This window comes from Nestor notabilis, unplaced genomic scaffold, assembly GCF_000696875.1.
Source record: "Nestor notabilis isolate BGI_N333 unplaced genomic scaffold, ASM69687v1 scaffold2967, whole genome shotgun sequence".
Lineage (NCBI taxonomy): Eukaryota > Metazoa > Chordata > Aves > Psittaciformes > Psittacidae > Nestor > Nestor notabilis.
The window spans coordinates 1,091-26,939 of record NW_009937619.1 but is presented as its reverse complement, the minus strand read 5'-3'; the positions used below and the strand labels follow the sequence as shown (position 1 = coordinate 26,939).

The 25,849-nt window shown below is 37.6% G+C and overlaps 1 protein-coding gene across 1 annotated transcript in view; it reads right to left on the bottom strand.

Annotated features, from left to right (window-relative positions):
• SHQ1 (SHQ1, H/ACA ribonucleoprotein assembly factor) overlaps nt 1-25,245 on the bottom strand; it is a 50,085-nt gene extending 24,840 nt beyond the window's left edge. The window contains exons 1-9 of the mRNA XM_010018892.1: nt 25,103-25,245; nt 23,809-23,873; nt 22,790-22,912; nt 21,860-22,011; nt 20,158-20,270; nt 18,398-18,525; nt 8,324-8,478; nt 6,510-6,563; nt 3,876-3,999 (exon numbers count right to left, since the gene is read on the bottom strand). Coding sequence (XP_010017194.1) covers nt 3,876-3,999; nt 6,510-6,563; nt 8,324-8,478; nt 18,398-18,525; nt 20,158-20,270; nt 21,860-22,011; nt 22,790-22,912; nt 23,809-23,873; nt 25,103-25,245 — 1,057 coding nt within the window. The remainder of the gene's footprint in view (nt 1-3,875; nt 4,000-6,509; nt 6,564-8,323; nt 8,479-18,397; nt 18,526-20,157; nt 20,271-21,859; nt 22,012-22,789; nt 22,913-23,808; nt 23,874-25,102) is intronic.
• Nucleotides 25,246-25,849: the final 604 nt, after the last annotated feature.

Here is a 25,849-nt window from a genome sequence, read left to right as displayed (position 1 = left end):
GCTCTTCCATGTTTTCAAGAAGGAAGACCATTCATCTAAAAAGAGAAACTGAGCTTTACTGTCCCATCAAAAAGAGAACAGCATGTCTCATCAAAAAGAGAACACCAGCATTCTTAAAACCAAGAGGAAAAACACTTTACTGACTATCAAATGAAAACATCCTGGTAATAACTTACCCCAGCTAGGCAACAGTACTATCTTTTTATAACAGGGAATTATATAATACAAAATCTATTAGTATTAACTTCTGCATGGAAAGAAGCAAAGCAACTTCTATGCCACAGAAAAAAGCACAAATGAGTTCCCTTCATTACTCATAGAAGTAACTTCCAAATCAGTATTATGCAATGGTCATACAGTGTCAGTAAATACAGACAGAACCAGCCCACACCACTTACTTACTACAGCTTTTTAGAAAGAGGGCTCCATGTATTTACATAAAGATACACCTGATGAAGTTTTGTTAGTCAGCTGCCAAATGCAGTATGTACATTTTGTTGGAAATAGCACTGGAGCTGGATGTACCACTGCATTTCTTTCCCTTCATTAATCCGATCCAAAGAACAGGTAAGTACAGTAGATAAGTATGCTGAATTTTGAACAGTATAGCTGAAGTATTTAAGTATTACATAACACTAAAACAGCCTATTAAAATATCTGCTGAAGACCTCACCATTCATCAGCTTACTGCATTCATTTTATAATTAACACTTTGGCAGGAAGTATTATTTCAAAATAAAAAGTGTTTCAACCACACACAAGGATCCTTAATAGCTTAAAAAGGCAGTATCTGCACCTTGGAAGCGATCCACCAACACAGCACTAAGATTTTTAAAGCCAAGTCACATAACTTGAAGCATAGCAATTCAGTCCCATCAAAATTCTTTACTATTTAAAGATAAATTAGTTTACTGTGCATATTATTATTAAAACATTGTATTATACTATGTTCCAGCTTCTGCTACCAGCATCCTGAAAGAAACCTCAAGTCGGGATGAGGTTTGAGTCAACTCAAACCAATTCTCCCTTTAAGCTAAACACCATCCTCCTGCATCTACACAAGGAGGAATAGTTTTATGTTACTATTTAATTGATTTAATTATCTGTTATTTGACAGTCATTTATACCTATGTTCATCAGAGATATATTGCCATACAGTGCCAAACTGGGGAGGTGCCATTTCTAGCAGACAAAGAGGGTTTTGTAAAGGATTTTGCAAAGACAGACATTCCTCAAAAGCATGGCTCAACTTCCACCAGCGTGTGAAGGAAGAAATATTTTGACTGTTTCCCAGTAAACAAGCACAGCACGGAACAAAGCCAAACCTGCTGCATTTCTTAACTTCTTCCACTCCTTCTAAACCATTCAAGCCATCGGCTAAATAAAGCTGAATTTCTTTTAAAGCTTATGGCAGTGATTTTAATGCAAATCACTGAGATAAAAAAGAAGGCGGCTAGTCTATCTCCTGTCCCAGCAGAGAATTTACTCCTCTAGAGAAGATGGGGACTTTGCTGTTGGAACAAGACCATTGTGAGTGACACCAGGAGACCATGACAACAAGCACTACTGGGGCCACTGTTTTGGAAGCAGAGGGCAAGGAGGCAACAGCAGCCACACATCCAGTGTAGCAGGATGGATAAGGAAACCTGACACAGTCATTGTAGATGTCACCTCCCTCACCAAACTACTGCAAATATGTTGTTGGATCATTTAATGTTCACTCATCCATTCACCATTTTCCATCATAACATTAAAAGAAAAGCAAACAGGTTACCTCTCTTCTTCAGAAAAAGATATAAAAGGCTGACAGCACTCCATGATTTCAGGTTTGTTATCAGAATCTTATGAACAGCAGCATAAGCCAGTGGAGATAAGTGGAGAGAGACAGCATGTATCTTTCCCTTAGAACTTCACTACCTGACTGTCACAATGTAAACGGTATTTTGAATCATCAATAGTTTTTGGCAGTTGTGTTTTATTTGGGGTTTTGTTTGTTTAGGCTGATTTGTTTGTTTTAATCCTGCAACTCGCATGCATTGAAAATAAACCACCAAAGAGCTGCTTCTGAGCGATTCTTCTGCCCAAAAAATAATATATATCTATCTAACATAATATATCTAACACAATGCTTTTTTTTGAAAGTAGTAACTTGTAACAAATACAAGAGTTGCAAGTAACCTTAACACCCCAAGATAAAGACCATGGCTCTGTACAACTGCACAACTGAAGCTGGAATAACCATAGGATTGAAAACCTGTACAGTTACATGAAAGCTGTCTGGGATAAACAGGGAATATATAAATGAATGTCACTGCTGAAAGAACAATTTGCAGTCATTAAGATGACAGCTCCACTCCTGAATGTGAAAAAAAACATAGCTACAAATACATAGTAGGTAGTCAGCTTCTTATTCTTCTGTTTTAAATTAAATTTATATTAATTTTATTTATTTGTTTTTCAACAGAATGGTATTCACTGCGTAGGTTTTTTGTGAACAGCTCTACTCAGCTGTTATTTACAACTATCTTACTTTCCTAGTAGCAAGGTGAGAACTAAGATAATCTAAGCAAGCCAGAGATTTTGGCCTCTGCTCCTGGGAGAGAAAAATTATATAGGAAGTGCTAAAAGAACAATGAGGCAAACCAAGTTTTGATAGCAATACAAATTCAGGATCTCTGTTCTTCCCAAACTACCACTGGACTTGCCACAGGATCATCTCAACCATTTTTTGTTGTGTTATTCCAACAAAGAACTATAACATTAAACACGAATTAGATATCCACCTCTTGCTCTCAAACGTGTGATTCTGTACGGTGATACTGAACTGGCACACACAATGGAAAAGTTTAGGAATTAGGAATGCTACATGTCAAATAGTTATTTTCAACAAGAAAAAGGAAAATAATTACTGGACTGGCCCAGTTAAACAACAAAAAACCCCAAAACCCACAAACCAACAGAAGATCTAATTCTAGAAAAAGAGACCAGCAAGGAGAGCAGGAAGTCCACATTAGGGCAAGCTTCCTTTCTGTCAAAATCTCAGCATCACTGGCAAGGGTTAAATTAAAACAGTATTTCTTTCAAACAGTAAGTTATGCAGGGAAGCTGGCCAGATTTGCAACTACAAAACCGTGATGAGGAGAACTTAAACAGAACAGTTGAAACAACTGAAGACAATGATGCTTTACAAACTTGCCTTAGGAGACAAATCAAGGAAGTTATCAGAAATCCTTCCAATCTTTGTTAGCACTGTTTCAGTCAGGTAATTAAAGAACACAAAGAACAAAAGAAAACACCGTGATTGCTGCTATACTTGTAAGAGACCCTGGTTTGAAATAAAAACTTAAGACAACTTTATAATAGTGTCTATAGTATCTAACCTACCATAACAAAAGCTTCATTTAAATGTTCTTGTCCAACAGAAAAAATCTCTTTACAGACAAATACAGTGGAGAAAAATACTCTCAAGACCTTTTCCCTAAAGCTTTACAAATTACAGTTGGATCATCTTGATTTATCAAGATACAAGAGTGGATCAAAGATTTTTCTAAACATGAGACATTCATGAAATTTCTTTACTTGTATCTTTCATTCATAATATTTTCTGGCATGAATACAGCTGAATTTACACCACAACTGCATGTATTATCTGCTGGCTAATAAATGAGTTGCTTCAGGCGCTTTTCCCTGGTAAGGACGCTTAATTTTGTTCTCTCCTCAGCCCCATTTTCACAAAACCACAAGATGCCCAGAAATATCAGTATCTATCAAGCATGGGTGAAACTGGCCAAAGGATCAAAAGAAATCATTAAAAACCCCCAGACACATAAACAATGTGGCTATGTAGCATCACTTCCAATCCCTAAGAAACTTACCCAGTTGCAGTATCATGACTGTATCATTCAAGGCATGTGTCACCAATCCAAAATGTCTGTACAGGGGATAGCACAGCACTCTTCTTCCAAAAGATACCAGGACGTCATGAATGCTAGTGAAACTCTGTGTATATCAGTGAAAAATGTGAATTAGTCCGTGTGCTTTTCTATACAAAGAATTAGGTCTTTGTTTGTTTTCCTTTAAGAAAAAAAGTCACAGCAGAATTAAAAAAAAAGGGAAAAAAAGCACATTTTAATATATTACGAATCTAAAAACTTGTATTTTAATAGATATGGAAATCAACATGTTAAATAGAAACAAGACACTGCAGATTTAGTTTGCATGGCAGGTTAACTGAAGCCCTGTATGTTTTAGTGGTTTTGAATTAAAAAAGGAATGTAAAGAACATTAGAATAAAACATCTAACTCAAGCCTTTGCCATCCTTTAGATTAAAGCAATATATTACATCTGTCCCACATTATTACATATATTATGGGGAAGCTATAAAAAGCCTTTTAAGAATAAAGAAAAATTAAAACCACATGATATTAACAAAATACATGTGTACATGTAAGATCTTTAAAAATGATACATGACTTTGTCTTTCATGAAAATTACAGATATTTGAGACAGGGATAAATAAACCTGCTCAGGGAAAGCAGTTCACTGTCCTTCTTTACAAGTGAGGAAGACTCAAATTTACACAGGCCAGAGGCATTAAGAGAGTGATTTCCTTTCCAGCTTTCACTTTTCAAGACAAAATATTCCATTTCTGAATTCAAATCAAAATACCTATTTCATCTTGAACCTCAATTTATTCAAATTAATAAAAATGCTTTGCTGACAGCCAGCACTTTTTTTGCATTATAGAACTACCTCAACCCATTTTTCATTTTAATGGAGCACTGGTAAGCATTTAAATAATTTATGTTTTGTTATTTAATATTTAGACTCTAAGGTGTGTACATGTCACACACAGCAAAATGGCAGTCAGTTCAAACAAACCATAGCTGAGGCAATTTTGTTTACAGATTGATGAAAACACCCGCCTCTACATGGTTTGTAGAACAGATATAGTTATTAACAGCTTGGTGCCAGGAGACTGAATTTTCTGGGTGTGAAATATACTGTTGGCACAGACTGCACTAAGAACTTAAATATTATATATTATAGGATAAGCACATGCAGAAAACTCCTTCACTATGCTAGGACGTGGATCTGAAAAGAATTCAAGACTCAAGAAAATCACTGCGCTTTAACTGCACTCCTTTGTGACTTCAGAATACTCAATGGAAACAAAACAGATCTAGAAAACCACAGAACTGAACGTAACATTCACCACCACAAGAAATGTTTGAAGGACTGAATCCAAAAATCCTGTCAAATTTCATTTTTCATCCTGCAGACTGAGATTGGACTCAGTAATATTAGGAATGAAGATGGGACAGTCCTTTCTAGCTTGCTGACATCGTAAGAAACAGTCGATTACAGGCCAGGTTAAGTCCTTTCCATTTCCAGCTCTGTAACAACTTAATGACACAGTAAACAACATGAAAGTGCAAAGAAGAGAATTCAGTTCGTTTCCTCTAGTCTATGTTGGTTTCAAAGGGCTAGCAGCAACTAAACAGGGACGTGACAACAATGCTGCAAAGAAGGGGTCGGGTAAAGCAACAACATACGACCACTAACTGCAACAAACCTGAAACAAAAGTATTTAGCATCTAAAAGATCACACAATCATTAAACCCTGAGATAACAGTTCTGCAACTACAGAACCGGTTCTGCTACAAGAATATGGAATTCGGAATTCAGCTTGTCCATGACAGGCGATGAGAAAAAGAACGACCAACCACCTTTTGAGTTGTAAGAGCTTTTCCTACCACTGGCTTTCTATTTATGTCTGGGCTTTCCAGTTCTGCTCTCCCAACATATTCTGAAGCCACACAGCAGAACTGAGAAGAAGCCCGAAGGGGCCTGATTTTCAGGCAAGAAAAAGAGTGAGCTAGAAGTGCAGAATAATGAACTAGGAAGGCTGAAGAAGAGCTCAGCAGTCAAAAAACCCAGAAATGAACACTAAACTACTTTATCAAGGCCTGCCATCTTTAAAACTTAGTAAAACATGTATCTGAGGTAGGACGTAAAGGACACGAGAACACTAAGAAATTACATTCCCTGCTTTTTATGCCCTTGATAATGCCCTTTCTATTTTAAGATGCTTTAGACAATTAAATAGGAAGATATCTGACTTCTGATCAAGGAGCTAGGCAGCTACATTTTCTTGCCCTAAGCATGGAGTTGCACACACGTATGTGAAGATTAACTACAGTTACTTCCTAAATAAAGGTCAGAACTTATTAATCAAGCCCAGGAGCTTGGGACAGTGTGTGGATAAGCGGCTTTTCTGTAGTGCCTATCCTCAGCTTTTCCAGAATGGGCCAGAAGCACCCAGACAGATGAGAGGTCATACACGAGCCTGTGGAGGGTGGTAGTAGTGGGAAGTCACAATCAATTTCTCATAACATCTATTAAAAAGAGGACATATACTTAATTCACCTTCATGCAAAAGCAACATCCACTACCAAAGCCAAACAATACAGCAGACAGATAAAGCAAAACTCAAGTTTTAACTTACCTCCAGCCAGCACAGTGTTGCACTCAGTTTCCTTATGTTCCAAGACGATTCAACCTGATGTTAAGAGGAGACCTTAAAACAAGCATTACCTAATTCAACATTCAAGACTGCTGGCAAACTATTCAAGATAACATTCTGGCAGCAATTTAAGAACCTTTGTGAATATGAAGCAGCAATTATTTTATGTGCATTGAAATAGCCACAAGACAGCATTAAAAATTATATTGCAATGCAGATGTTAAATAACTGAATTGGTTTCCATATTGGGAATATCTAGCATATGCAGAAAGCCTTTTTAATACAAGAGCAATCACAGAAAAACAGTATTTTAGTGGAATTCTGTCCCTTTTCACCAAGCAACAGAAACTTGATTCAACGAAGCTCAAGCTCAAACACCTTGTTTCGTGAAAACAGCTCAAGACTCTGGCTTTCAGAGAGGCTCCTAAAGCCAGCAGTACATGTAAAATGTCATTACAGATTCATAGTATTTGTGTGGTAGTGTGGTCTATTGGGATGATTAGGGCAAAAAGCCAGGAAGCCCTGGCCCTAGTAAAGATCTGTATGGCCTGAATGTCTTGGAGGGGTGTGTATGTGTGTAAAGAAATAAAAGAGGAAAAAAGACTACAGTGTGTTTTCCACATATACCACACAGCTATTGCAAAGGCCACTAAAGGATTGTACAATTGTATTCCTTGTGTATTTGCAGTTCTTACACAATACAACCATCCTAGATTATTATGTTGAATAAACAGGTCTGGACGTTTCTGCCATTCTAAAATCCATGTCCCACACTTGTGTCTGATTAAGACAGAACGGTTTGGATTATATGTTCTAATATTTGATTAAAAGCATTTGAGAAAACACTGTATTGGTTAATATCAGCAGAGGAGATGCCAGGCACAAAGCTGTATCTGGAAAGTGAGTCCATTTTAAAAAGGCGAGCTGCCCACAGCACAGCATGGAATCCATCCTAAACTTCCACTGTTCTCTTAATTCTTTATATCCTGTACAAAGCCTGAGATACAGAACATAAAGTAAAGCTGGCTGCTGCTTGTGGAAGAGATGGGCAACCAGCAGAATGCTGAAAATGGAAACATGCCTTCCTACCTCCCTGAGTGTTTGAACACTAGAAACAGAATACTCTGCATTAGCATTTTATTATTATTTTTTTTAATGTGTGCCAATTCTAAAAGTTTTAAACACCTCACTCTGGTTTCCAGAACGCCCAGGAAACACCTTCCATGCTCTGTGATAAGCTTAAAAAAAAGATACCCACCAAAAAAATAACTCTTGAAAAAAAAAAAATCAGTGTTGTTAAAGGCATATAATGGTAGCCTAACACATAGTTTCAGTCCTACAGACAACGATTTCCCATGCTTTTTCAGAATCCAAAGCAGTAGTGGTATTACTACACATACCCGGTTGTAATAATGCCTATTATGTTGTAACTCCCTATTATGGAACTGTCCAAACCACAGAAGGAAGAACCACTGATGTAAAAGAGCAATGATTTTGTGAAGTCTAAATTTACATACATCAAGACACATCACAACACAACACAAATCAGAAACAAACAATTGTCTGGAGTCTCCTGCAACTGCAGTTCTCTTCTACAGCTAAAATGCTGCTCCAGAAGAAGAGAAGTATTTAGAAATCATATTAATCTCAACAGCTCAATCTAGAGATATAAAGTCTTTCATTTTAACTTAATTACATATTTTTAATGCTTGGAAGTAAATATACTTTAAAAGGTAAGTTTCCTAAATGACAGTGAAGAGTCCAGCAGTAGCTTCCTAAAACTCTTTTTGACTTACATTCTTTTCTCCTTCATTGACACAGATTTCATAGCAATAGGCCAGAAGGATATCAATTAAACCAAGATACACATGGTGACGGCTTCTTTTATCCAGAAGGTAAGATTTATTTGTGAACTTTCTCAGCTGCTCTCTCTCTTCCTCAGAGAAGACAACTATAAAAAGTCAAAGGATAATTGATTATGAATTTAAAGCTGGAACATTCATTTTAACAGGTGGTAATACTACTTAAACAGTCTCTTTAAAAAGAAGCTAACTTTAAAAAGTGTAACTAATCACGAGTCACTCATCACTCAGGAAAAGCCTAAATCATTCTTACTTTCATTTTTAACTTTTATTAAACTCTGACATGTTCCTTTCAAAGTCAGCTTCCAGCCCTGCAATGTACTGCATGTACCCACTCCAAAAGTGCCAAGGATTTCTGTGGACACCTGGGTATCTTATCAGAGATAAATGCACAATTAGGATCTGAGTAAATTTAAGTCCACATTGTATGGGATAAAAATAAGAAAACAGGATAAAAAAAACCCAACGTATTTTTTCTTATTGTGGAAAAGGGTAAGAACTTAAGAAATAGGGAAGGTGAAAAAAGGAAAGGTACTGTTCCGTATTTCCAAGACTCATCAATTTTGACTCATGACCTAGGAGCTTCATTTATGCTGTGTGATAACATCATTTCAGCATCTGAGGAAAATTAAGAAAGATCAAAATCCTACTCCCACCAATGTTGGTATGAAAGCTGTATCTCCTTCCAAAGAGTTATGGTATACTCCATAAGTGATTGTCGTACTTTGCTTATCTTCAGTATTTAGAGCCAGTCCCAAGAATCTTCTCACCCAGTACTTTCTCTTCAAGATGCATAAGGAAGACAACAGCAACACAGGAGGCATGCTGTGACAATGCATCAAAGTATTTCTTTAGAAAGAGTGGTATAGGCACATGTAGTTAGGATTGAATATTGCATGGTAACTCTTCTGAAGAGTACTTCAAACACTTCAGAAAGGATGGCAGAAGTGCCTTGAAATAACAGTAGAGATTAAGTAGATAACTGACAAGAAGCCAGCCCTGTACAAACTCAAGTAAATCAAGAAGCCATTTAGTTCAATTAAAACAGCCAGAAGCTAGAGGTAAGAGATTTTCAGCCAGGCTGCATGGAGCGCAAGCATTCCATGTCAGCAGGCTCCGATTCACAGAATAGGACAGATGTAGTGAGCACATTTTGGTCATACCACAGAAGAAAGTTACAGGCACATCGTGACTTGACAGGAGAGACATGTTACTAGCTTGACAGCTGATGCTTTGCTGCAGTGAGGAAGTCGCACTCCACAATTTCTTCAAGCACCAGTAACACTGGAAACAGCCTGAGTTTAAAATACCATGACTGAAGGAGATCTCTCTAAGGACAGGAACAAGTCTAATACAGCACTCTTGTCACATGTTTAAAAGAAACCCTAAGTGCAGGAGTAGGAACATGATGTATCCTTACCTCACTGAATTTTAATTATTTGTTCTAGGGGGGGACAAAACCAAAACCTTACAGTTAACACTGAAATCTCTCTTCAGTTATACTTTACTACCCCTTGAGGCACTGCGTTACGGCACTCACCCGAGGACAGAGAAAAGCTGTTGGCAAGATGTACAAACTTTAAAGTGTAAACCAATTAATGGTTAACACTAAGCTGAGGATGTGGATACTATTAACATGTTCATCACCCTGACAAAGCACCTGAGGAGTCCTTGCTAGACTGGCAGGCAGCTGGGAAGGGTAAACCTTTGTGGTTCCGAGACAGATCCTTGAGTATTGCTGAGCCACCATCTTTCACCTCAACTTGATTCCCTGCTTTTCCAATTTAGGCTTTTATATGTTCCACATTGGTATTTACCTGTGGAATCCTTGAGCTACTAATGATCATGTCTCAACAATCCTACCTGCAATTGTACTGTTCCTGTTTTCCTGCAGACTTTCTCACAGCTCCTTCCCAGCAGCATAAGCCAAGGTCACACAGTTGGGTGCAACCCAGAATCCAGAGCCCTGGACCCTGGGACACAGGCAGCTAAATCCCTGGGGGATTGTGGGATGTTACAGCATGGGTTACAGACAAAAAAAGGGTTACAACTCTTAGTAAATCAAGTTCCTTTTTACAGCCCTTGCCCGTTTCTCTAGCATAAGGACAATGATTGCATGCATGCTTATAGATACATCTTCTCAAACATTGCTCATCATCGTTTTACACAATCCACATGCTCAGGGATACAGTCTGCCTTTAAGACATGTGAGCTTCTTTATCCCAGGAACTTTCTACAAGCTTTCTAATTTTATGATGTGTTTTGAAACAAATGTCTGTGATGCCAAAGGCACGTACATATGCACACACTTCATCTCAAGACATAAACTTATGAATTAGGGAAAACATTGTTGAACGTTTCTTCTTTGTGAACTTTTAAAATGTTTCTACCAGCTTCATAAACATGAAATACTTGATTTAAATGTCTATGGAAAGTTCTTGTGAGCTAAACATTTCTCTGGAGTCAAGCCAGTCTACATTTATTTATAAGCTCCCACAAAAAGAAGTTCCAACTTCTATATTATCTTGAGAAAGCCAATCTCTCCCACTTGCTATGAGCTCGTACAAAGTGACAATTTAGCAAGACTACAGCAGTTTTAACTGTTTTCCTGTTAATGCAATGCAGTTCAGTATTACCCCTTACACCACAAATACACATGATTTATCTATGTTGTATCAGCAATTGTTTTAGAAGTTCTTAAATCACACTGATTCTTCTGCAAGTCACCTCTATCACTCACATTAAAATTATTCATAAAACCATACATGCAATGTTGTAGCACATTTGAAAAACACAACATCAAACTACTTTGTAAGTTGCTACAGTAGGGTGGGTTTAATAAGGTATCACAACAGGGCGTTTACAGTTATAAGGTCCAATTGGAAAGAAAAAAGGCATTTCCAATTTCAGCAAGCTTCCACTAGAAAACCCTCTCCTGGAATACAACACAATTTATTATACAAATATATGCAAGTGGCACTTTCACCCTGAAGAGAAGCACAAAAGAGGAGAGGTGAAATAGAAGCTAAAGATGCGAAAGAAATAATGAGAAGTGAACAGCCGAAAGTTTGTTAGCAAAGACTACAACAGCACTTCAGTCAAACCACTTCAAATCACTTCTGATGACTGCAGTAATGAAGATTGTTACAAAGATGGAATTTTTAAAGTTTTGCTAACAAGTATTTGCTAGATTCCCTAAAATCCACACTGTGAAGGAATACGTAACTGTGATCCATACCTTCCTTATAAACAGAAAGCAAAACAACTCCAAGTGAAGTTCACCAAACATAGGAGATGAAGTTTTCTTCCTCCAAAATGCAAACTTTCTGAAGCATCATAACTGGACCATAAACACAGAAACTGCAAGTCGTCTATAGACAGCAGCATCAAGATGTAGACTAGACAACTCCAAAGGTAAATGTTACAAGATGTTCATTAACTCACTGCAAAGTGCTTGGCATTCTAAATAAAATTTATCTCTCTGGAGAAAACACTTCAATTTTACAAATAGGTAACCATCCATTCCTTAAAGTTTTTGAACACTAAATTATCCAGGCCTGAAACTCATTATTAGCATGCCAAAACCACCGTCTACTTTGTTTTCCCAATTCAAAAATACAAGTACATACTATAAGACTAACAAGTAAAATTGTAATATTGCATTTTCTGCTATATTAATTCAGCCTGTTCATTCTTGTACTCTTGTGTTACCAATGTTTTAACAGTATCTGTACAATATTAGTCTAGTGCAAAGCAGCATCTGCTGCTCCTTATCAAGTACTGAATTTGCAAGTTTCCGTAAGATTTATTTTTAAATGTTTGGTACATTTGTCAGTGCCAATATCATGCTCCTTCTAGCCACAGTATAACAGTGTATTAATATATGCATGTCTAAAGGAATCAGACAAATTAATCTCCCATCCAAAATTACTGATAGATGATACAACAGAGATTAGCCTTACTTTTTAATCATCTCCTCCACTTACTCTAAACTGGCCATTCCTCATGTTAAACATATTTCAAATTGCCCTTCAGTACCCAACTGTCAATGAAGTACAGTCTAATCTCTAAAGGGGAGGATGAGGTCTGACAGCCGGAGGGTGTTTTGTTATGGTCTTACTGATGTTTTACCCAGCCGATAACATCACTTAAACCAAGCCAGTGTAAGATCCGTATCTCAAGACTACTATGACACTTATGGTTCTAAATATGTTAAGGGCACTTAGATAAAATGTGCTATCTGGACAGAGAGCTGACTTAGTGGTCAGACTCAGGAAATTACAACAAAGTATAGGTCAGGAAGAAGCTGGGATAATCAGCTGGTCCAGCCTTCTGGTGAAAGAAGAACCTTTGCTTATGGTCCTGTCGAGCCAAGTTGTGAATTCCAGAGCTACCTCAAATAACTGAGCAGAAATACCTCCTCCTTTTTTTTTTTTTTGTAAAATATTATGCCGCAGTATTAAGGTTTTTAAGTATGTAATTCTATGCCTGCAAGTTCAGGGCTCAGCAATACCAGATAAAGGAGATTAGTCAGCAGAGAACAAGTAGAAGTTAGCTATCGATTTTAACCAGTAGTAAACAAAACTCTGCTCTTTTCAAGCTCTTCCTAAGACATCAAAATAGGAAACGCAGCACTGCTGTGCCTAGAAAGACACCCAAAGGCTTTGCTTAGGATCAGCATTTCCCACAGGGCTGGATACTGCCTCAAAACCACTTGGTAACAATATTGTAAACTTAAACAAGTAACTGAACTAATGAAGCCAATTTTTTACTGATTTGTGTTTGAATTTGTTGCTAACTGGTAAGGTGTGAAACTTTATTGACACTTTCCATAGTGCTGACATGCCAATAACATCTTTCCTGTATGGACTAAACAACATCTAAAATGATGGCACTGAAGATCCACTAAAAGCATTTCCCCTTGTACAAGGGCCATTTTTTCCAAACTTGAAGGAAATTGCCATCTTTGAGATACCCAAGAGCTCTGTCATCTGTGTCAACTGTGATCAGACGAGCCTCGGTTCTTCAGGAAGTGAACTGAGAGTCCTAAAAACACAAATCTCTCCTCCTCTACACACCTGTATTTGCTCTAAACTACGACCAGTCAAGTCTGGTTTGTTCATCCCTCCCTTTTCTTTACAATCCTTCCGTTCAGATTTTTGCTCCTTCGAATACCTCTTCCTCCTCTAATTCTCAAATCAGTATTTACAGCACATTTCCTCCATACCAACCCTGGTGTTCTTCCTGCAGGCATTCTCCATAAAGTCACTGGACTTGAACAGTCGTTCCTGGATCTTGCAAGTTCCTTTATCCTAATTTTTGTCATTATTAAGAAATCTGCAGTTCCTATAAACCATATCAAAACCATACATCATTCTTTCTTCCATGTCTTACTGTTCTTGCCTTTTAAAATATGAGATACTTTACAATAGAGACCTATCATTTGTATGTTAAGAATTTTACATGAATAAGCAGCAATCTTTCCTCACATGAAAATACTTGCAGCAGAACAGTGCCAGGAATGCACATATGCTGCAAAGGCCCAGACAACTGAGTAAACCAGGTAGACAGAACAATTGCAGAAATCCGGTAAGTGATTCATCTTAAACTTACGAATCTACAAGTAATAGTTTATCTTTAAGCAGAGCCCTCCTGAAAGGTGGATCTTTCAAAAGAAATTCCTTCCCAGTCTATAAAGAAATCAGAAGGACAGAATGGTCACTGGTAAGCGTGATAGGTTACTGTAAATAAATTATTCTTGGAACATATCAATGTAACATTAAATGCATGTTAGCCTGTGCGCCTTAAAAGGAGTTTTTACAGTTGTGCAATTTAAACTAGAATAAAAATGAATTTTTCACTAAGTGGAATGTAACTGTTAGAAAACATAAAACTTCTCATTGGGAATCTATAGAAGCAAAACTGTAACATAGACTTAAGCAGCAGTAGAAAGCAAGGGCTTTCCAACAGTTTTGTTCCATCATGGGGCAAGCTATGTAATTTGTTAAGCTTTGTGGAGTATGACATGACTTGCGTTAGACATTGTAAGCATGACCAAAATCAGGACTTTTCAGCTTTAGAAAATGTCCACTCCAAAAATGGTATTTTGCTACAAACACGGTGGTGAAACCTGCTCTCTCGTTTTTACTCTGGTTCCTCAGCCACACTGCAAAGACAATACTCTCAGTTGCGGGGTGGCTAATAAGCCTGGGGATGGGGGGAAATAAACAAACAAAAACCCCCACAAAGGGCAAGAAGAGACAATACACAGCAAAAGGTAAAAAAAGACAAATGAACAAACACATAGGACAATAAAAGAAATTCTAAAAAGACAAAATACACACACAAGCTGGAAAAAAAGTAAAAGGTTAAATAAAAATAGATTCAAGCCAAGGACAGAAGAGAGCTGAAGACTTTAAATTCTAATGAGAAGAACTGATCCAAAAAGAAAAAGATCTGGTAATGAGACACTCAAAAACCTGATGATGAAAACACTAAAGAGAATCACCAGGACTGAAAGTAAGAACAGTATCAACCAAACAAAACCTGCAGTTAATTGCAATGCCATGGGAGAAAAAGCAATCTGTATTTCTAATTGCTCTTTGTAGCTGAAGGCATTATAAAGACAAAAGTAATCAAGTTTTTGATTCCAAGGAACCAATGAAGATAGAAACCGAAAGGACATCAATATAAATTAGCTAAAGGAAGAAGCAAAACAAAAAATACTCTTGGTTCAGGGTTTCTGAATAAGAAAACATACTTTTAAAGAACCTGCTAATTTGTGTCACTTTCCCACACTGAACTCACATTTCCACATAGTACCCTGAGAAGTCAGCTCCCAGTGACGTGCCTCATTCCACACATGCTGCATAGGTGGGAACTGCCCGAATGGCAGCAATAACAAAGCACAGGAAACAGGGACTCTAAAGGTACCAGGTGTCAAATTTTAGTCCCAATACCCTAATACTGTGGTAACCTACACTGTAATCTACCATCAATAATGATTTAATATTGCCATTCCTACCTTCTTGTCTTACCAGTTACTTAACTGCAGTTAACAACCCTCTAAAAAGATACACCATTTCATGTTGGACGGGAGCAGACTTCCCCAGTACGAGATGCTGCACATCTGACAGCTGTTTCCACCTTATCAACATCTCAGTTGATAAACTGAGTTGATAAACCCAGTTTTCACGTTCTTGTGGACCAGTTTCAGGCAGCACATGTTTAATCAAGAACACAACCTTCCTGCACACACGATAGACAACATTTCTGCAAGCTGGCCATATTACACCTATCAAGTTGTACACCTGTTAAACACCCAATATTTGAAATCTCTTCACAAGCTGTATGCTTGGAAGTCCTCACCATGAAAGACAATGGAAATTGCCTTATTTCAGGTGCTTCCCTGAACAGAAAACATTAATTTGCAACTCAGGAAGAGGAAGAATTCTGGGTACTCTTCATTTTATGCCTCTTTTCCATAAGCAATAAAAAGAAACTGCATGAAGGTTTCAATCCCTCCTCCTTTATGCCCTTAAACTGGTTCAGAAGCAAACAAGGGTACATACATACACAGGCTCAAAGACTCACCAGACACTACTTCATAAAATACTATGAAACATACTGCAATACACAATGGTTATGCCCCTAGAGCTTCTGCGCTTAAGTACCCTTTGGCTTTTTATAGTTAAGCACTAGTGTTCAAAGACTTCTTACTAGAAGCACACTCTAATACCAATGACAGCCTCCTTATTTTTCTAGCTGTAAAGCACACCTTGCCTTAATGCAGACTTCTCGCCAGTTCTAGTGGAAATAACATTTCTCAAGTAGTAAAGAAGGTCCTTCACTTAGCATGGTCCTTGTTGCTTTTATGTGCCTTTTCCATGTCACTTCCACTTACCAAGCGTGCATACTGGAATACATGTTAATGCAGATACACAATCAAACTGCATTCAGTTAGTAAGAATTCCTGAATCTGTAACTCAGATTAGCCAGGCCATCCCATTGGATGGATAAAGTATAAAAGCAATAGGAAACCACAGCTAACTCATCCTATTGATAGTGAGACTCCAAGTCCAAGAACCCAGAGGGACCTTCTGCCCTTTTGCATTCCATTAGTAAGAGACCTACAAGTAGAACCTGTACTCCCTCTCATGGCGGTTGCTTTCACCACATCTCACTCAAGTTTAAGAACCTCCACTGGTTTCAGATTCCCATTCTGCCCCTTGCCATCCCCAGCTGCTGTTGCCATTCAAACACTCTTACCAAAACTGAGGTCTTTTTAAGGGAAAGGGTGGGTTGTTGTCATTAACATAAGCCAGATGGCCTCTCATATTCCTTAAATTTCCTCAAGATCCACTAAACTACGTGAGCCTCTTCGTTCAGCCACAGGAAGGTCAGACCAAATTCTTTTGATCATTCTTACTAAACGCATCTGTTATAACAACTGGTTTTGAGAAAGATCATCCTTTATGTAGCTCCATTTTATGCATAACTTTCATTTGCAGGCTTGACAGGCTTTGAATAGTTTGTCTGTCGTTGTTGTCCCTGAAACCCAGCAACATACGTGCATATTTTTCTTCAGAATTTCAATTTGGAGTAAAAACATTCTTTATCAATAATATCATCCAGCAGCTCTTCCTTTTTAATATATTCCTTAACACAGGCAAACATTAGTAGTGTTTCATTTACTAAGGAGTAAATAGATGAAAAACAAACAGAAGAACCCCTCATTATTCTATTTTCAAGCCTCTTGTACCTTTGTCCAATGCTTTCTAAATCAAATGCTTATGGTGGATATAATTAACAATTTCTGCCTTCAAATGCTGAAAAGAGACCAGTAATGAAGATCAGATTACATTCACAGTGAAGTACACAACATTTACACAGATTCCATTGTTCTGGAGGAAATGTGAAGGCACAGGTATTATTAGTGCATTAATATTTGCTAAGAACCTCTGGTGAAGGGATTATTATTATCTACTTCAGTAATGTCGGATTTTCCTACTACACAGGAAATGAACAAAGGACAATAAAAGAATATGCATAATAGTAACTTGTAATGCTCTCTGCAGTCACTGTGTACAGAAAGGTAACCTCAGTTATCTGCTAACAGGACTGCTACAAGGTCATCTAGCAAGCCTGAAACCATCCCTTTTAGCTTATAAAAGGACACAAATATTTTCCTTTGAAAAAAGTCTCCAAGACCCATAAAAATAACAGTAGAGTAATAAATGCCAGGAGCTTGTGTGCTACTGGGTCAATAGAACAAAACACCCTTACAGAAGACATGCTCATCAGAGATAAAGGGCTTATGTTAGTACAATCTTCCACAGCCAATTCTTGCAAGATTCGCTGTGAAGTGTCTGCACCTTACTTGGAATTGGGCACAAAACCCAGTTTTGGCTATTTTTTCCATTGAAAATACAACTGGGAAAGGGAGAATAGTTACTCGAAAAATCTGAAAAAAAGAGGAGATAAGCACCAGCAACAAAGGACCCATTTTCTAGCTGTTACAATCACTAAACAAAGATAGGTTTGATGTGATTTCAGTTACTATGACTTACTGACACTCACATCTCCTTTGACATCTTAAAGATTACAGCAAATCCTTAAAAGGGAACCTTTTTCTTTGTTGATACCTGAAGTTCTGGAACAGCCTGTATGAACAGTTAACTCCAAAAGTTGCTCTGCAGATGAAAGAGATCACACGCTACTCTGTGCAACTAACAGATAAATGCTTAAGATGAAATGACCGCTTTGTAACATACTATCAACGGCTCCACACACAAATGTCTCAAAGATTCCAGTATGAAGCTGTCCCTCAAAGAATCTGTTTTTTTACTTGAGGACAGAAGTTACAGAACACTGTGCTATGAAGAATGGTTAAGACCAAAAATTGTAGGGTTAAAGACACTTTTTTTCCCTTAAGAACAATGACCTAGAACATACCATGGCATCACAAGCAAATTCAAGCAGCAAGTGTGTATATATGGATGTCCTCACCAACTGTATGAGTGTCCTGATCCTGATGACTTTCCCCCTTCAAGGCTGTCATTCTTTTTTGAGCATCAACCCACCATGGTTTGTACTTCAGAACATGCTGAACAGCTTCATCTTCAAACAAATCAGCTCTAGGGGAAAAATAAATAAAACAAACACCAAAACCAGTCCTATGCTATTTATTGCAGTTTATAGGGTATGTGAGTATATTTTAATGCATGCATAGAATACACCTGACTTGGCTCTAGGCTACTTTCCATACACTGCAAATACTTTAACATAAAAGCAGAAAATAATCATTATTACAAGCATAAACAATATTCTCCTATCTTACAATATCCCTTCCTTATTTCCTCCACCTTTCCTGAGCCACCCAGAAGCCTGGGAAATTGATGAGCTTGCAGCATGACACAAAGGTGAACAAATCTGACTTGTTCTGAGTGTATTAAAGGAAAACATTCCCAAGAGAAGAATTCTCAGACAATGTCACTGGCAGTGAACTGCATTTTATTTGGAAGCACTCCCACTTAAAAACTGCATCTGCTTTGGGAAGGGTATGCAGCTGAAGGTCAAAGATACGGTAGGGATGGGGATGGTATTCTAGGTAAACAAGGGCCTGCCTAGTGTAGCAAAGTGGAAAAAGAAGAGTTATGAATGAATGAATGAATTCTGGAAGAGAGATTACCTCCAGCTCAGCACAAAGCCACTGTGGTAAAAATGTCAATATAGTAATTCTGGGAGGATTTGTACTAAGTGATTCGAGTTCTAAGCCTCCTCTGATTTTAGCTTTTTCTTCACACCAAGCAATCACATAAATACTGAGAAGTAAAAAAAATAAAATGCAGGAAAATTCGTAATACCTTCCTAATCATCACACAAAACTTGTCCAGTCTACTGAACACAGACGTAATTTGCTTTACTCTCACACTGACAGATTTTTGTGTTCCCTTCCTTCAGTGTCTTTATAAAGTAACTTAAAGATATCAGCCAGTGTGGATTTTCCTCAGAGGCACAGAACTGAGTTTGCCACTGTTTCTCCCAGATCTGCCCTCATCGGATACACAGGAAAACAATTTTTGTTGAAGAAGGATTGGTATCATCTGTTCTGCAGCAACCAAACACAGCCATTAAACTAAATGTTTGTAGCTCATCTACCAAGCCAGAACACAGGGTCTAAGATGGAAATTTACAATTACTGCCAGCTGCATCACATTATAGGTTAGGAACTACTTCAGTTCTAGTGAAATGTTCTTCCAAGTGATGTTTCAAGAAGGCTTTTCTAAATTCTATGTGCTACAGAAATACATGCAGCTGCCTCTCAAACACCTGACAGGGGAAAAATTCCCAACTTGCCAAGATACCTTCTGAAACAAGTCAAAGTGTGTTAAGCCTACCTCTCCCTGACAAAACACAAGTACTAATTCTCCCTCCCAGGGACTATGCTCTTTTTCCACCAAATCAATCTTGCAGGAATCACTCTATATTAATAGAGCTCATGGCTTCACTTTAGTTTACTTATCTGGAAGTTTTTGAACCTAACTTGACCTGAAATTCTCAAACTTGAAAGGCATGTAGAATCACTTCCACCTTCATGTTCAAGGAATGAAGCAGAAAGGAACATGAAGTATTGGTTTGGAACTTTTCCTCATTCTGCTGTAAAGCTATCATTTCCAAAAGTGATCTTAAACTCAACCATTTATGAAAAGAAAAAGTGAGTCTATTTCAATTGAGGTACTTTTACTTGACCAGGTAAATACACTCACAGGTAATGATCAGGCTCGAACTTGGCAGCCTCAGCTGCCAGGCGCTTCCTCCTACGTTCATCTACAGGAGTTTGGTCTGGATCCTTAATGTCAATAACATCACTGAGTTCATCCTGCAAATGGAACAAAAATTATAGGACCAGGCCACATGTATCACATGCAAGATTTATTCAGTAAGAGTTTAGGAAGGATGCTTAACAGCATTACTACACTGAAATCCCTAGATGCTCTTCAATCTCCCCTTCAGATCTTCTAAATTCATGCTCCATTGTGCAAATAAAACATCAGAATTCCAAAGAAATTCAATTATTTGAAGCTCCTTAGAATTCATGATATTATGAAGTCTATTCAGGCTGTTCTACCATAAGGCAGCGGCTTATTTTGCATTATGATACAATCTGCAATGTTTAACAAAAGCACACAGAAACAAGATAAAACTCACGGATACTGTTTTTGTGACTTTTAAGATTAGTCTCACAATCTGAAGTGGCCATACATTAATTAATGGACAACTGCAGTACCATTTAAGCATCATTAATGGTACATTAATGCTGATGGAAAATGTACTTCTTCACGAATTTCATGGGAACAAACCAGTGTATACATCCTAGTAGCATGTAAACACATTCTCCATGAATAGTAATCCTTCTGCTTCAAACCCTGATAATACTACAATTCATGCAGTAAGTTAGAGTTACCTAATTAAGTTGCTTTAAGGAGCTACAACTTAAATTGCATTAAGAACATTACAGAAAATAATAATTTACTATTTTAATAAACACTCTGGATACTGCAACTATTATTACACTACCTACTATGCTACAGGTTGTAGATTAGCTTCAATCTATTCATGAATCAAACTGCAGAACACATAAAAGCAAAGTGACTGCATTTTAAAGCTTCCATCTTAACAATTAATCCACAAAAGCAAATTGCAATGCATCAGCATAACCCTCGTAAATCTCACAGATACCAGGTGGACAGACACCCTGAAAAGTGCACACTTCAAAAGTTGCTGTCTTGTAAGAAAAGTCTAAAATAAAAAGTAAAAAATTACCACCAATTTCACAATGGTAAGAAATGTTACTGCAACAACCATATAGATTAGCCAGCTTTCATGTGGTTGTTGGTTTTGGTTTGGTTTTGATTTCTCTTTAAAAGTTAATTAAAATTCATGGCATCTGAAATACACTGTACATTAATGTTAATCAAGTTTGAAGTCAGAACAGAAGACAGTACCAAATATAATGCAAAAGTGTTAAAGCAGACTCTTAACAGCCTGCAGACTGTTTGCAGCTTGTCAGAACTCTTCACCTGGCACGTGGCCTACTTCATAGAGGCCTTTCCCTGTGCATTCACAGGCCAGCTGAGCCATGCTGGTGATGGCAGCACACTTCCAGAGCCTGATTTCACTAAGGACCCCACTGAGCCCTTTTCTCCAGTGCTGAAATTATTGCAGAGACAGATCAGCCTCTTGACTTTGCTACACAATTAACTCAACCTCGACCACCCCCTACTTCTCAGAAACAAGGATTTGTCTGTACTACTACATGCAAAAGCAGAGTATTCTCAGTAACAGAATGGGATAATAGGAAACAGTTACCTAGTGATTCCCTCCTGACTACAGAATAAGTCAGGAAACCTGCCCAACAAGAAAGTTACCCAGTACTTTTATGAGAGGAAAAGGCAAAAATGCATCTACCTGCAGACGCTGAAACACCCCTGACCGCAAGTTCCCAAAGCCATAAGGGCACTGTAGTGGTAGAGTGCTTTCTGCACCATCTTTGAAAGGGGTCTGCTCTATTTCCCAGTCAAATTCTTCTTCCTCCTCCTCAGACAACTCAGCAGAGGCAGCTGTATATATTGTACAATCAAAGAAGGAAAATTATTACTCAGAAAGTACGTATGTTTTAACAGAAAGGCAAACACTGGTAATACAATAAGCCTTCTTCATTTTACTGCACCTTCTAAGAAATCTTATACAACACTGGGTCACACAGGCAGATGCTCACATCAGTAATCCACAGGTTCCACTCCAGATTCTCCAACTTTCAAAAACAAAAACCAGAAACACTGAAGTTTTTAACTATACACCCTCAGACTGAAATAACTGTTCCCCTGATTTCAGCAAGATCAAAACTTGATGCCGAAAGAACACTAACCAGAAGCAAAGCCATGTTATCAACAATTTAAGAAAAGCATTAAAAAATTAACCACAGATAAACATTCTTGTCTGTTAAATACTGATGTTAACCAAGTCATCCACTAGAACCTGCAGTTCTAATTAGGCTCTACCATTTGAGCTACAGGTCCAGTTGTGCTAGTGTGTAGAAAGCAGAAGACTCAACTGCGTATGGTGGATACAGCCACTAGAGGGGTACAACGATCTACAGAGGATGAGCATAAGCTAAGCACATGTTGGAGAAATGTAAACATAACTAAGATAACACATATATCACCTACAATACTTCTGTTTCTAGACTTACTCATACTTTCAGATTCGTTCACAGTCTTCTCATTCCTTGGACTAGACACTAACAGAAATACTGTAGTTTTCTACATGTATCACTAAGTAGTTTATAACTATTTCGTTACATATATGCATCACTAGTACAAATAGGTTTTGTCATACCTATCTCTTCTACTAAAGGTTTTGCTGATCTTAATTTCTTTGGTGCTAAAAGAGATGTCAGCATGTCCAGTCCCTCAAAATACTGGCCAGGGATCTCCTTCGGTAACCGAATTGTGAAAGTTCCTTAAAGAAAAGTCAGAAAATAGTTATTGCATGAAAATATCCTAAACAAAGAGAAATGTGCATTTTCCTCTGATGAAAGACTCACAGCAATCAGGACACATGTAGGTAATATTTTGTTATGCATCTATTTCTGTGCACAATTTTAATCTTAGTTCACAAGTTTCACAAAAAACAAAGATTTTAAAGTAAGAAAGAAAATGTTTAATGAGTTGTGGTCTCTTGACTCACTTTATATAAACACAAAACAACAGAATACAAGCTTCATTTTATTTTTAATCCTTCCATCAATCAAGCAATCAATACAGTATCATAGGAAACTATATTCAGCAATCTACTGTTGCAGTCAAGCATGTAATAAAGACTTCTATTACATGCTTTTTTTTATAATTTGCAAGCAGCAAATTATAGGTTTTATTGGGGGGGGTTCACCAATTTTCACCTAATTCCAGAAGGTATGTATTTGATTCCAGAAATACCTTCCACCTTGAAGCGTGGAGAAAGGCTAACGCCTTCTCTCTCAGGACATAGCCAAGGGACTGCCTCAGGATTATCTCATTTCTACTCAGCACTACCCGACTTCTTTGCAGATTTACTAGACTAATGATCTTAGTACAGGAACATGTCTGGCCCTCACAGGGCTTCAGAAGGACATATATATAATTTTTTCATTATTAGGACAGTTCTGATCACATCCTTACAGCTTAAGGATAGCCTGAGTACATACAATAAAACCTGAGCAAGATTTTTTCATACTAAATAACACAGGAGAAACTTTACATTTATTTACAGTATTGTATACCTCACTAAAGTTACATGTAATTCCAGTGCAAAGGATAAATTATTGGAGAGTTAGTCACATTTTTAATGACATATATAGTAATAACATCAATGAATACCTTTGTCTGTATTATAAGATGCTTTTTCTCTGCCATCTTCTACAATTCTTCCAGGAAGTGTCAACCTACAAGCAAAACATGAAACGCATCACTGAATGCCAGACTAATTCTACAACTTAATGTCTCAGCCTATAAAAATGTAAGGCAAATTCCAAAAGCATCACAAACAACTTAACTACATGACTTCTTTCAATAGTAATGGAAGTCGAACAATTAAATCCCCATTTACTTTAAAATCTGTTTCCCTAAGTATTGGCACAAGAGATCAGCATCTAAGACATTTGTGACTCCTGGTTCCCAGCCTGGGTGAGGTTACAACCACTACAGAGATGACACCCTTTGCATTACATGCAACACTTGCAGGATTCTGCAATTTAACAACTCTAAGATAACCCACAGTGACAGGATGTAAGAACTCTCAAGAGCTCTTGTACTGTTTATTTAGAATAACTAAGTAACTCATTCTACCAATCCACTAAAATCCCTTGTGGTCTACTAATGTATATAGCGGAAGCATGTCCAAGAATACAGGAAACAGAAAATAAGAAAGGTTAATAGCTTGTCATGCCAAAGGTTCTCTTAACACTCTCACACTGAGATTACCTCTTCTTCTTTTTCTAGAGAGTAGTGGGGAGTCTTCTATCTAGAGAAAAGATACAGCTGGAAGCTCACTTCCTACTGCCTCTACTCACATGCCTTTTCTCTTATGTTATTAAGAGTGCATAAAAATCCATTCTTCACCAAATATACTGTATCTCGCTCTCAACAGGCAAAATACATATTTGCTCTACACATCTTCTTACATCCAGAATTGTCTTGCCATTCCACAATTAATCCTAGAATCACAGAGTGGTTTGGGTTGGAAAGAACCTTAAGATTACCCAGTTCCAACCCTATGCCATGTGCAGGGACACCTTACACTGGACCATGTTGCCCAAGGCTCTGTCCAACCTGGCCTTGAACACTGCCAGGGATGGAGCATTTACCACTTCTTTGGGCAGCCTGTTCCAGTGCCTCACCACCCTCACAGTAAAGAATTTCTACTCTTTAATAATAATCTATTGTAAAGTAAATTTATAAAAGTATCTCTTTAAACTCCCTTTAACATGACTTAATGCCTAACAATGAAGTGGCCAGATCCATAAAAACAATTCTTTCCATGAAATGGGCTTTCTGCAGTTGACAGTGTAAAAGCTGCAGATGAGGAATGTTCTGAAAGGACCAAAATGAAGTTCATTCTCTACTGACTTAATTCATAAAGTTCAATTTTTGTTTAAATCCTTCCACTACTTGCCTGAGGAAGTACGGCTTAGCATAAAATTTAAAATCTTCCCCTTCAAAATACACGTCGAACTCTGAAGCTCTGGCATAAGGCACTTTGATTACTATTTTAAGAAAGTCAGGATCCTGGGTCAGTTCAAAAGCTGGAGTTATCATGACGAATCCAGCAGGAGAAGCAATCACCAGTCAAGAGGCTCTATCAAAACAGGATAACAAGAAAATATTACTGTAGTTTCCAATTTATGAGAGCAAATGCTGTCTCTTCAAAATTCTGTAAGAGGAACATTTCAGATTCTAACACAATTTTCTTCTATGAGCTGAAGAAGAATATGCTCACAACAGCAGCAACAACAAAACAAAGAAGTTATCAAGAATGTGAAGGTACTACCTCTCTGCTCCTTAATGAAACAACTGAATGTAAATGAATGCAAACACTTGGACCACAGGAAAGCACCTACTACATGCCATATAAAACCCCTATATTCAGTCTTGGAACTGGTCAGCTTTTTGTAACTGTGTTTTATAATTATATTAAATGCACAGTAAATTAAACATGCTCCTTTGCAGCAGGCTTATGACAAGAGCTTAAACATGAACAGGTGACACACTCAGGACGTGCAGTGTGAACATGCTTATTATTTTTACCAGTTTGCAGGGGTTTCACAAATCTGAAAAAGCATCCTAAAAAACTCACATTCCTTCTGAATATTCAGTCAAAGAAAACATAACACAGTGGCTGTAATGGAATTAAATTCCCTAG